The sequence below is a fragment of the Tubulanus polymorphus genome, chromosome 10 (assembly GCF_964204645.1).
Source record: "Tubulanus polymorphus chromosome 10, tnTubPoly1.2, whole genome shotgun sequence".
In the NCBI taxonomy this organism is placed as follows: domain Eukaryota; kingdom Metazoa; phylum Nemertea; class Palaeonemertea; order Tubulaniformes; family Tubulanidae; genus Tubulanus; species Tubulanus polymorphus.
Window position 1 is genome coordinate 3,954,186 of NC_134034.1, and position 13,152 is coordinate 3,967,337.

The window sequence follows — 13,152 nt, forward strand, 5'->3', positions numbered from 1 at the left end:
ACAATGTTGTCGACACGCATATCTTAACAATAAGTGCTCGTTATATATAATCCGTTCTTAGCGGACGCCGCCATTGTGTGAAGCCTACAATTCGAATGTTTTAGGCCCGAGGACATGTGAAAAGTATTTTGTTCTCATTACAATTTATGTCCATTATCAAATATATATGATGTCAATGATATTGATATTGATATTTGATAGAAAATGATATGATGTCCTTATATTTCATACCTAGTTCCTCCATCCCACACATACGTTTATAGACCAATTTTACTGATCTTCATACGAAGGCGAGTACCCAAAGGAGAAGCCATCCATGGGGACTAGTCCTCCCCTTCTGAATTTTTGGAGGTGCCCTCAAAGGCTTTTCTCTTTTCATTTTATTAAGAGATGTGAATTATTTATTTCGTTTTATTTTTTCGCGCATTGTGGTGTCCGTCGTGCTTACTTTTGCGCCCTTTCAGTGCCCCGGTCCCCATCTTCTAAAAATCCTGGCTCCGCCCTTGATACTTATTGACCTCACATCCTCAAACCTTCTATCGATATCTTCAAAAACGATCGGCTTTAAGTCATGTTTTACTTAAGAGTGTTTGAAAGGCGATGCGAAGATTCTTCGGACTCAGTTTTTAGATGGTTAAAATCAGTTTGGTTAAATATCTACGCTTCGATATCCGATTCCAATCAATCAAACCCCCTTTAGGTGTGGCGGGTTAATAGGGGACAGCAAATTTAAAAAATCAAAATGAAATTTACCAATCAAATAATTACCAGGGTCAATCCCTATTTTGAGAATTGAAAAATCAATTTTCTTCGAACAAGAATGTTACGCAGTATCATCATCTGGTCGATAAAAGCTCGAAGACATGTTTTGGTTTTGCGAGCATGTTTCAAACGGGGCAGACCGCGGCAGTGAAATGTATAGCCTATAGACTTTATCAACTCAGTGTACATAGGCCTACATAATCTCTATACGTAGAATAGAATGAAATGAAATCATTGAGATAAACATTAATAGAACGTGCTGGTTTGGAATGTCCATTTTACTGATAAATCGCTCCGACACGTATTGGAAATGTGCACGGCCTTCCACCGCGACGATAGCGGGTTACCCTCGAAATTGTTAGTCCAGGGGCTAGTTTTATGAACCATTTTAAACTTTCGAACTGGCCTATTACCAGCCATAAGGGTTAAAATAGCCACAGTTCTTCAAAATTTGCTACCGGGCTTGAACTTGAAACTGGTCTATAAAACCAGCACTTTGGCTTAAATTGAAAATTCATCCATTAAACAGCCGCCGGGTTTAAGTTAAAACCGGTCGATTTAACCAACCCCTGCATTTAAAGTTTGGTCTGATAAACCAGCCAATGTGCTTGAATTTAAAACCGGTCCATAAAACTAACCTCTAGGCTTAAAGTAAAAACACGGGGGCTGGTTTTATAGACTGGTATTAACATAAACCCGGGGGTTAACTCAATTAATTTTCAATTGAGTTAAACCCCGCAATTAACTAAATACCAGTCTATAAAACCAGTTCCACGAAAAAGTGTAAGCCAAAAATGGTTCTAGTTAGAATTGTTGTCCTCATTGAAAACATGAATTAACCATGAATAGCGATTACACCAAAAATTTTAGTTAAACTTTTTTGCGAAACTGGACCCAGGTTTATGAAACTACCCTATGTAGTTTAAAATCAAAACTACGTGTTTGATCCAGGCCGTAGGGTTAAAGGTGAAACTAGTCTATAAAACCAACCCGGGGTTAGAGGTGAAACTGGTCTATTAAACCGGCCCCGGGGTTAAAGGTAAAACTGGTCTATAAATTCAGCCCAGGGGTTAAAGGTAAAACTGGTCTATAAACCAGCCCGGGGTTAAAGGTAAAACTGGTCTATAAAACCAGCCCCGGGGTTAGAAGTAAAACTGGTCTATAAAACCAGCCCCTTGTCAGCTTTCTTCAAAAAGTTTTAAGCTTAAAATCAGTTAAGTTATCAGTTAAGAATTGTTTCCCTCATTGTAAACACGAAGTGACCAATAGCGATTAAACCAAAAGTTTTAGTTAAACTTTTTCGTGAAACTGGGACTCGGGCTTAAAGATGAAACCGTTCCGTAAAACTAGCCCGGAGTATGAATTTATTGTCTATTTTTTTCGTCGCGCACAGGGTACCCGTGATGGATCTATTCGTCCAGTTGGCGGCGGCCAATAAGATCAGCCCGTCGAATCACATGATCAGCGCGATCGACGGCGCCGGCAAGTCGATCGAGTTCCGTCCGAATCAAACGATCGAATCGTTGAAAACGAACAAGATATTCATCGAGCCGAAAATGTCGTCGCGGGACAAAGAACGATTGAAGAAACAACGACTCGACTCGACTCAACAGTTCGAGGTACGTTTGAAAGTATCCTCGTTCGTCAATGATATTTTCTTTTATTCTATTAACCCTTTCAGTGCTGACTAATCAATACCCTATAGTGCTGGAGATAATTTGAAAATTTTTAAAAATTCCACCCTAGTGTGTTGAATAACGGGAATACCACTGCAGTGCATCTACACCACGGTGCAGTGTATCGTTAGTTACTAGTATTTCACTTTGTTTAACAGGTGCTGCCATTTTTTAAGAGAGATAATTACTAATTACATCAATACACCGCAGTGCAGTGTACTAACAAAATTTATCACTGATTAATGCACCGCACTGCAGTGTAGATGCACTGAAAGGGTAAATCAAACACCGACCTGTTGTAGGTTTTGACGAATTTAGACGCGTGTTCCGGTTTAACAAACAAAGCTATACACTTTTAACCCTTTCAGTGCTGACTTATCAATACCCTATAGTGCTGGAGATAATTTGAAAATTTTGAAAAATTCCACCCTAGTGTGTTGAATAATGGGAATACCACTATAGTGCATCTACACCGCGGTGCAGCATATTGTTAGTTAATAGTATTTCCCTATGTTTGACAGGTGCTGCCATCTTTCAATAGAGATAAAAACTAATTACTAATTACATCAATACACCACAGTGCGGTGTACTAGCAATATCCATCATCGATTCGTACACCGCACTACAGTGTAGACGCACTGAAAGGGTTAAATCGATGATTCATGAATAATGGACCAATAGCTACAGTTCTACTCTAAAATGGAGTTCGGGCTCAAATTGTTGATTAAAAGCGTATACGGGGCCCACTAGGGGGCCTTCCTAGATGCTGGACTTTGCTGCGGATATTTGCTGCGGATATTTGCTGCAGATTACTTGCGAAGTCGTTTTGATTTACCTACGATGGGTACTAAACATTCTCTGTGTTATCAAGCTTGGGCTCAAATTGTTGATTAAAACCGTTTTTGGCGCTCCATACCCTGCCCCCCCTCCAGGCCTAAAGCTGTACAGCTCTGTCACTTAAGACCAGCTTTTTCTTGTTTGACTAGGCGCCAATGTACAAGAATAAACCGTCAGACCTTTTGGGCTCAAACTGTTGATTAAACGTCCCTTGGCTCCCTAACTATCTAGTCTTACGAAGCTATGGAAAAGATTCACTTTTCTATTGGATTAGTTTAGCGACACCTGGTGAATCCTCACCTGCTACGTAGATGAGGAATCCTCTTTTGCTACATTAGTTGTTGTCCTACTGCACACCAGTGACACTTGGTAGATCTTCACTTGCCACAAGTGAAAACCATTTTCACTGCAGTTGTTGATGTCCTACTGCACACTAGCGACATCTGGTAAATCCTCACGTGCTACGTAGATGAGGAATCCTCTATTGCTACATTAGTGGTTGTCCTACTGCATACCAGTGACACTTGGTAGATCTTCACTTGCCACAATTGAAAACCATTTTCACTGCAGTTGTTGACGTCCTACTGCACACTAGTGACACCTGGTAAATCCTCACCTGCTACGTAGACGAGGAATCCTCTATTGCTACATTAGTTGTTGTCCTACTGCACACCAGTGACACTTGGTAGATCTTCACTTGCAACTAGTGAAATCCATTTTCACTGCTGTAGTTGATGTCCTATTGCACAACAGTAACGCCTGGTAGATCTTCACTTGCCAAAAAGTGAAATCCATTTTCACTGCAGCAGTTGATGTCCTATTGCACACTAGTGACACCTGGTAGATCCTCACTTGCCAGGTCCGCATTGACAGAAGATATTGACGCCCATTTCAAGGGTATTTCAAAGATGAATTCTATTGATTCTATTGATTATTGTGATTAATTACATGATTATTGTGATTAATTAGTTAACGCATCGATTGATAATTGGTCTGCCCGGTGACAAACAGATGGTTCTACGTGTCAGTCTACAGTCGAAGCTAGCGGACGTGTTCAGGTCGATCTGCGACGAAAAAGATCTCGTGCCACAATTCCACGAAGTGCGTCATCCTCAAACGCTCGAAACTCTCGACATGGAGAAAACTTTAAAGTATTACAACATTACGGAGCTAGTAGTCGTCAACAATGGAGGTAAGTTTGGCGCTCTGTGAAAGATTACGTTTTCAGTACCAAATACGAATTTTTTATAAAAAGATTTTGTCCGACTCAAACGATTTCGCAGTTTGGTTGATCTCAGTTTCGCAGTTTGGTTTGAGCCCATTTTCAGTTTGGCTCACCCAATTTTCTGAACAAAGTTGAGTTGGCCCCAGTCTGGTGATGGTTCCCATGGGTTGACTAAGGCAGGGTGCTCCTGTCATCGGGTTTAGGCCTAAATCCCTGCTGACAAGATGGGTCTTTTACTGGTCAGGCAGGGTTTGTACGGTGCCAAAAAATCATGTTTTTTTGCGGGCAGATCTATTTGCAGAAAGTTGTAAAGTTGAAAGGGAATTTTTCAGAAAAAGCAGCATGTCATACTATATAGGGGATCATTCATTTATTACGTACGCATAAAATTTGAATTTTCAACCCCCCTCCCCGACTGTACGCAAAATCGGCCATCTTTTCATATACATTTAGCATTACAGTACGCAATTGCACTGACCCCTCCCCCATCCTCTAATGCGTACGTAATAAATGAATGACCCCTAGTGTCAACTACACAGTGTGGGTAGTTTTGGCACTTTTTACGTATTAGTACAAAATAATTTATGATAATTTATGCTAATTAGCTTATCAACATAATTTATAAGGCCAAATTTTGATTATATTATATCACCAAAATAAAGTATTAACAATAAATAACGAACTTTGCTTAGAGAGTTTGGCTCAGATAGGTACTAAGATGTAAAGGTTGGGACATTATACGTCAATTTACATAATTGAATTATAGCAAAATCATCCAGCCTCTGAGGGAATTTTACAGTAAAATCTAGCGACACCGAAAGATAAAAGGAAAAAAAATTTGTCTATAATTTGAAGATACGTAAGACTGCAGCAATCAGAACAATTCAGGCACCGTAGGCACGTGTTACTATAGCGAAAATCTCGTGCCCTTTTTTTTCATTTTTTTTTTCATACCCAAAGTAGAAAAGGGCACATTATTAAATGATGAGGTTGATGATTTTAAACGAAGAGCACGTAATTTTCTTCATGATTTTGTCTTTATTGGCTGGAAACAACATCTCGATGCAGTTAATTTGCTAGAAAGCAATTCATGACTGGACATTAATTACTTGGAAATTGCAGCAAATTTCAGAATGCATTTTTAGTTGTGCTACCCTCAACAGTGGATGCGCCCCTGCAATTTTCATTTTCTATGATAAAGAACTTTATTTTCTTTACTCGAGGATCATTTTCGTTCAGATTTCTCAATGTTTATCGTTTTCGTTGAAATTCCAGTTACGAATAGCGGCACGAGTATTAAAGAGGAGACCTACGACGTGACTAGCCAATCAGAGCTTCCGATTATCGAACAGTACGTGCCGCCGCCGAAAATGGACGCGCCATCGAAAAAGAAACGCGGATTTTTCAACTTCGGGCGATCGAAAACGAAAAATGGCTCGGCTAAGAAAAAACACGTAAGTTTATTATTTGTAAAGAACGAATTGACGTAAGGTATTTCGTTGAATTTCTATCGTTGACGATTATTTCTTTACTTTCTTCGCCTTTTGATATTTTAATCCGATCTTATGAATGTTCCTCAAGCCCGTAGCCAGGAATATGGAAGTTAATTTCGAAGAAATATTTTCTCATTTTTGGGTCTGCCTTACCTTAAATCCAAGTCCCACAATCAAAAAGCCGAATAGTTAGAATATAAAAATGTTTAAATTTCATGTAAAATCAGAATTTTCGGTTTTTTCACATAAAACCATTTTCAAGGAATGACCTTTTTTGGAAAACCGGAAATTTGGATATTGTGATAAATTTTTAGATTTTGAAATTTTAACTTTGCGGCTTTCTGATTGTGGAACTTGGATTTATTATTTGTTCGCAACTCAGTGTGAAGCTCTACCTTGTTTGTCCTACTTTGTTACATCGGTACCATACCGGTAAGTAAATATTTCACCGAGTTGCAAATCAGAGAACTCGGTAGCATTGATGCTGTAAATATTCCGACGAGTTTTAAGAGTTTAGTTTAGAAGAGTTTTACGTCCCGACTGCAATTACTTACAGTGTAACCCTAGCGCGTCTTAAGAGATTGCCAGGGCCTTTTTATAGGTTGTTATGGCTCACAACCTGACTAAGTAAGCAGAGCTTAGTCCATGTATGTGTCTCGACAGCCAACGCCAGAGGTGGTTTCGAACTAGGGACCTGTCGGTTCCCAGTCCTCCACTCAACCAACTGAGCTAACTGCACAGGACAAGAGGACAGGAGTTGGGAATCAGGAAACTCAGTTCTCTTATCATTCTTCGTAGTTCAGAATCAGAGAACTCGGTAGCGTTGTGGATAGGATAGTAAACTTCAGCGGCACTCTTTTTTTCACAAGCCTGGCTATGGGCTTATTTCTATGACTTTTACACTTATTTCCTGTATCTAATTCTTTGAAATCGTGAATAATGATTTTTTCTATGACTTGCGCACTTGTTTCCTGTATCTAATTCTTCAAAATCTTGAATGATTAATTCGTTGTGCGATAATGGCTAAACTTATTGACTATGTGATTTGCCACCTCCCACTGATTCAGTTATTTTGAAGCCGCAGGCTCAAAAAATTGGAAAACATGCTGTGCGTTTTCTCCCTTCCCTAGTGTGGGTAGAAGAAACCAAGAAACGTCGGTGTTTCCCTTAAATTTTTCATTTTGTGTTTTCGTACGTCTCCTGTGCTTGTGTGCGGCTTCAGTGAACATTACGTTTTTCAAATCCGCTAATTTTCCACCTGTGACGAGATCTCAAAACCTCTATTCCGCATTTGTACACCGCTGTGTTACCTTTAAACGAACTAACAGTAAACCATGTATTCATCGTCATATGTTTTAGGGACCGGAAGATTTTCAATGAAAAAATCCAATTAGTCAGATTTTCGAGCTTTTGAATATAAACTATGGTTTTAACCCTTTCAGTGCTGGCTAATTAATACCCTATAGTGCTAAAGATAATTTGAAAATTCATTTCACCTATCTCAAACTCATTACACCTATAAAGTACTACTCGTTTCGTTTGTATCTATTCTGCACCCGGTTAACGCGGCTCCTCAACGAATGACTGCAAACTTACGCGTATCTCAACCCTTTCAGTGTGTCTACACCGCAGTGCGGTGTATAAATCGGTGATAGATTTTGCTAGTACACCGCACTGTGGTGTATTGATGTAATTAGTAATTAGTAATTATCTCTCTTGAAAAATGGCAGCACGTGTCAAACATAGTGAAATACTAGTAACTAACGATACACCCCACCGCAGTGTAGACGCACTATAGTGGTATTCCCGTTGTTCAACACACTAGGGTGGAATTTTTTAGAATTTTCAAATTATCTGCAGCACTATTGGGTATTTATTAGTCAGCACTGAAAGGGTTAAGCGTTTTATCCATAACAGTGACTAATGGGATAAAAACATTTAGCCTCTGGGGCCGGTTGCACAGTCGTGACTTAAGTCAAAAAGTGGTCTTAAATCTTAAGACAGGTCTTAAGTTGTTAGATCGGCTATAGAACCAAGTTGGTCTTAGACCGGTCTTAAGTCTAAGCAACCGGCCCCAGCATATCATAACGTATAAGCCTCTGACTTAATATTTTCCACTTAATATTTTCCTCTGTCCCGACTGTCTTTCTTGATTTCGCCAGTAGTAACGCATGAGATTTGTGTGCATGGTTTACTGTATTAACTCTTTCAGTGCCTATCCTCTTTGTCGCGAAAGGTGACGAATGATTTTGTTTCTACTTTTTGAACAATCTGATCGTATTGTACGTTCGATGAATTTAACATTTTTTTTCGTTCGTTCGTTCGTTCGTTCGTTCATTGATTCTTTAAAACGTGTTCGCACCCATTGATATCCCATCTGCTGCCATTGGCACTAACGGATATCTCATCTAATGCCGTTTTTTAATGAGTTTGATTATCGATCCACGAAAAAACCTTTCCGATCTCTACGTAGGTCTAGAAATAGAATTATGTTTAAATTTTGTTCTTGCTGCCCCCTTTTTGGAAGCATAGATATAGCGATAGAATTAAGCTTCTATAGTTTTTTCCAATGCCACATCGTATCTTGACATCGCACGCCAAAAAAAAATGCGATGGACTATGGTGCTGAAGTGGATGTATTTGTCCCGTTCACTCCAGTAAATTGCAAAAACGACGTCGTAATTGCGTGTATGCAATAAACACAATATTGGGGCATCATCTTCCAAAATAAAACAATTCTTTATTATTATTTTCTATTCAAAATCCCGCCCGATCACTTAATAAGTAATGAATTCAATGTTTTAAGAAAACAATGATTTCGTTTATTCGGGATTTTTCCCCTTCTGATTATTTCAAATGCATCAAATCCGTAATTCAACTCATAATAGAACGTACGAAGTTAGTGGTAATGGAAGTATAAGTGAAGAATTACATCGTTAGCTAACTTCTTACAGATAAATGTAAAGCACATTTAGCGCGACACTGAAAGGGTTAAATTTCCTCGTTGCTCCTCGGTGATGGTGGTTTGACCGCGTGGTTTTTTCGTCGGTACCCGGTACTTCCCCTGTGTCTAACTCTCGCTAACGCATTTCTTTTGCCGTTTTTTTTTCCATTTTCGTTCACAGAGTAGTATTATATGTTTTGACCATTCCAACCAGGGTATATCGGCGCCATCGTCGCCGGCGATATCGCACGCGCGCCACTCGTACCAGACGCCGAGCACGCCGGTGATATCGGCCGCGCAGCCGCAGAAACCGCAGGCCGAGGTGAAACCGCAGCCGAAGCTGATGAAAACGTCGAGCGTCGAGGGCGCTTTGCCGAGTAAAATGCAAGTGAAGAAAAAGGATTCGTCGAGCGGTAAGAAGAAGAAATCGGCGCCGGCCCCTCCGAACAGACAGGTAAAATAATGTTCGGGCGTATGAGAATCGGGGATCTTGGAAAACTCGGGAAATCAGAAAAATTGAGAAAAGATCTGGGAAAACGCAAATTTTACGCAAAAAAAACCTGGAAATCTTAGCCCTTTCATTGCGTCTACACCACAGTGCGGTGTATAAATTAGTGATAGATTTTGCTAGTACACCGCACTGCAGTGTATTTATGAAATTAGTAATTATCTCTCTTGAAAAATGGCAGCACGTGTCAAACATAGTGAAATACTAGTAACTAACGATACACTGCGCCACGGTGTAGACGCACTATAGTGCTATTCCCGTTATTCAACACACTAGGGTGGAATTTTTCAGAATTTTCAAATTATCTCCAGCACTATAGGGTATTAATTAGTCAGCACTGAAAGGGTTAAGGAATTTGGATATTGGAATTTGGAGGTTATTTATGTCGTTTTAGGTTAAAGGTTGATTTCACTGTAAAAGCTATGCTTCACGGTCGAATGTTGTATCCAAATTTGTAACAAGCTAAGATTTACATTCAAATAAGATAATCCCAATTCATGTAGTATATATAGTGTTAAGATTTTGGATCACTCATAAACTGAATGAATTTCATTAGACTTGAATAATCCAGATTAAGCAGGTTTGTTACTAGTTGACAAAAACCCACAATAAAAAGAAAAACTATCTGGTAGTTTGACGTTTCAACTCAAAAACTTATTTATGGTACATGATTTATTGATTATTATTGATGATTTATTGAACATGATTTATTGATCATGGCTCATAGATTTGAGTTGAAACGTCAAACTACCAGATAGTTTTTCTTTTTATTGTGGGTTTTTGTCAACTATTGATATTGGACAGCCACTTGTCTATGGAAACCATGGTTTGTTACTGTACATCAAACTTTTTCATGAGCTACATGTATTCATCCGACCTATGATCCGCACTAAGCAGGGTGTCTTGCATATTAGAGCTAAGCATTACATTCAAATGAAATCTACACTACAAATCGAAGATATGCTTACGATTCTACTTTTTCATTCGTTATAGATGAAAGCGAAATCGATGTCCAATTTAGACGACAGCGAAGCCGATGAAGGAATCGAGGAATTCTATCACAAAGACATTCACAATGCGTCGACGCTGGAGTCATCTCGGGTGTTACCCCAGCCGACGGAGAAAGCTGCATCCGTGGAAGTGTTAACCGCTGAATCTACTCCAGCCCTCCAGGTATATAGCTGCGTTCACGCTAGGATTTCAGTACGGTACTAAGCGTTCACACTAGGAAATTATTCGAGGCCTATTCGCGGCTTATTCAGTTCCGTACTGAAATACGCGGCTTATTAAGCGTGGAATGCAATTCCGCGCCGAAAACCCGAAAACCCGAAAGCCGCGTATTTTCCGTAGTGTGAACGCAGATTCGGCGCTTAGCTAGCCGCGTATTCACATCCTCATAGTTCAAAACACTTAACACTAATTACACTCTCCTCTATCGACCCACCGGGTGGCTACTATACTGGGCTTATTAAGTGCCGAATTGCCGACTCGTAGTGTGAACATAACTGGCTGTATAAGCGCCATATTTTGGTGAATTCGGCACCAGCACGGTACTTCGTAAGTGCCAAATCTAGTGTGAACGCAGCTTATAACACTATAGAGTCAGCCGGGTTTCATACCTGTGTGTCTTATTATGTAAGACTTATGAAAGAACCTTGAAATAAAGGTGCATCGAAAAACCGGGCCCAGTTTTGTCACAGGAAAATTGAAATGGGGACAAAAATGTTACTACGTAAAAGTTGTTGTACCAACACTATAATTGATACATTTAAGTCTACAATATCTTGCGGCTCTATATTTGGAGTGCACACATACCTGGTCTTACTAGATTAGGTTTTAATTTGACCAAAAAAAAATCCTGGACATTGGTTGGTACGAGTTCTTCACTGATTGAAGGGATTGCCACCAAAGAGCTGTCTTTTAACTCCAGTTGAATTCAAAGAATTCAAATCAATCAGAGAAACAAGCCTCCATTTTGCGAAATTTCTACGCTAACGCAAATATTTGGTTGTTGTTCAGAACTTGGAATCTTATTTTCGAAAAAATCCTTGCAGATCGTTTTCGTATATTTCAGGCGGGGGTTCGATCGAGTACGGGTTCGTTACGCGCGGGAGCCGACGCGCTCGTTAACGGCGGCCGAGGCCACGCGCGTCAGTCGAGCTTAAACAGCGGCAGCACGACCAGCGACCTGCACGGCTCGGTCAGCCCCGACCGGTTATCGATAAACAGCGCATCGCCGTCGACGACCAGCCGTAAGAAACGTCGCGCACCGACGCCGCCGCAGTCGGCCGAGAAACAGCAGCAGCCATCGAGTCCGCGGCCTACCCTACCCCCACCTCCTCTACCCGAATTCAACTACGACAAACAACAAAATACAGGTTCGTTAACATGTTTTGGTTTCGGGTTTAAAGAATATTTTTCCAGTTTCTTTTTAAACCTTTTTCGAGTGGATTTATTAGATAACTTGATTGTATTTGGTCCAGAAAGGTCCAGTTGCGCAGTTTAGAGTTAACTATATGACTTCAAATTAGTTGATTTTCAATGAGTTTATTCGTGAGTCTTATCTTAACTCACGACTGTGGAACTGGGTTCTGGGTCTAAAGCAATTAGATTTCAATCTCCTGGACCCAGTTCAAGTTTTGAAAATGAACTGATTTTATATAATTCAAGGACAATTTCTTAACCTATACTGGTCTGGTCAAGTTCCATGAATGTGTGTTACAACAGTTAACTGCGTAGCTAGCTGCTGGAGTTAAATTCGAAAAATTTTCAAATTTCCTCTACGATATCGTAATTTACTTAAGATTTGTCGTAATGTTTGACGGGTACTGCCATCTTTCAATTGCGATTCTAACTAATCTATGGGTAAACGCAGTTACTCATAAAGTAACAGCTATGGAACAGGCTACAGTATTTAGATGTAATCCTGATGATCCACTTCCAGGGCCCGGTCCAACAGGAGGGTTCAGGGAGTATGCATCCCCCTTCAAATGTCCAGTTGCCCTAAAATTTCACGGGAAAATGATAGACATCAAGTTGATACCTTGAAAAGATTGAATTCATGTGCTCGTCCTCTGTATTTCCAAGATTGAGTTTATGTTTTGCGATGGGCTTTCTTTCGGGGCGCCCTTTCATTGTACGTTGTGCCCTATTCTGAAGGTGCACCCTTCCCCGAATCAGACCCTATAGTTCCCGCCCCTGATCTAATACACAAATGTAATGGATTTCTCGTAAACCAAATGAATGCATCATTCATACCAAATTTTCCGGATTAACCCTTTCGGTGCTGACTAATCAATACCCTATAGTGCTGGAGATAATTTGAAAATTTTGAATAATTCCACCCTAGTTTGTTGAATAACAGGAATAACACTATGTGCGTCTACACCGCGGCGCAGTGTATCGTTAGTTACTAGTATTTCACTATGTTTGACAGGTGCTGTCATCTTTCAATAGAGATAAAAACTAATTACATCAATACACTGCAGTGCGGTGTACTAGCAAAGTACTTCACAGATTCATACACCGCACTGCGGTGTAGACACACTGAAAGGGTTAAACGGGTTCTGCGGTATTATTTACCGATTAGATTATGCATTATTGATGTTAATGGATTGATGAATTGATTTACAGTTGATTGACGAAGTTTCTAATGAAATTTTCTCGCAAACCCAAAAAACCATGTATCAAAAAAGGTGATCGTTATA

The 13,152-nt window shown here is 39.9% G+C and overlaps 1 protein-coding gene across 6 annotated transcripts in view; it reads left to right on the forward strand.

The window, feature by feature from the left end:
* Positions 1-13,152, forward strand: part of LOC141911508 (uncharacterized) — a 39,136-nt gene that overhangs the window by 13,386 nt on the left and 12,598 nt on the right. For 3 of the 6 annotated variants that reach the window (XM_074802477.1, XM_074802479.1, XM_074802481.1), the window contains exons 4-9: positions 2,156-2,381; positions 4,245-4,467; positions 5,776-5,954; positions 9,119-9,391; positions 10,439-10,618; positions 11,520-11,823. In XM_074802477.1, the coding sequence (XP_074658578.1) occupies positions 2,156-2,381; positions 4,245-4,467; positions 5,776-5,954; positions 9,119-9,391; positions 10,439-10,618; positions 11,520-11,823 (1,385 nt within the window). Of the gene's footprint in view, positions 1-2,155; positions 2,382-3,835; positions 4,135-4,244; positions 4,468-5,775; positions 5,955-9,118; positions 9,392-10,438; positions 10,619-11,519; positions 11,824-13,152 lie in introns of those variants that run through there. The other 3 variants (XM_074802478.1, XM_074802482.1, XM_074802480.1) reach the window with 3 other exon arrangements.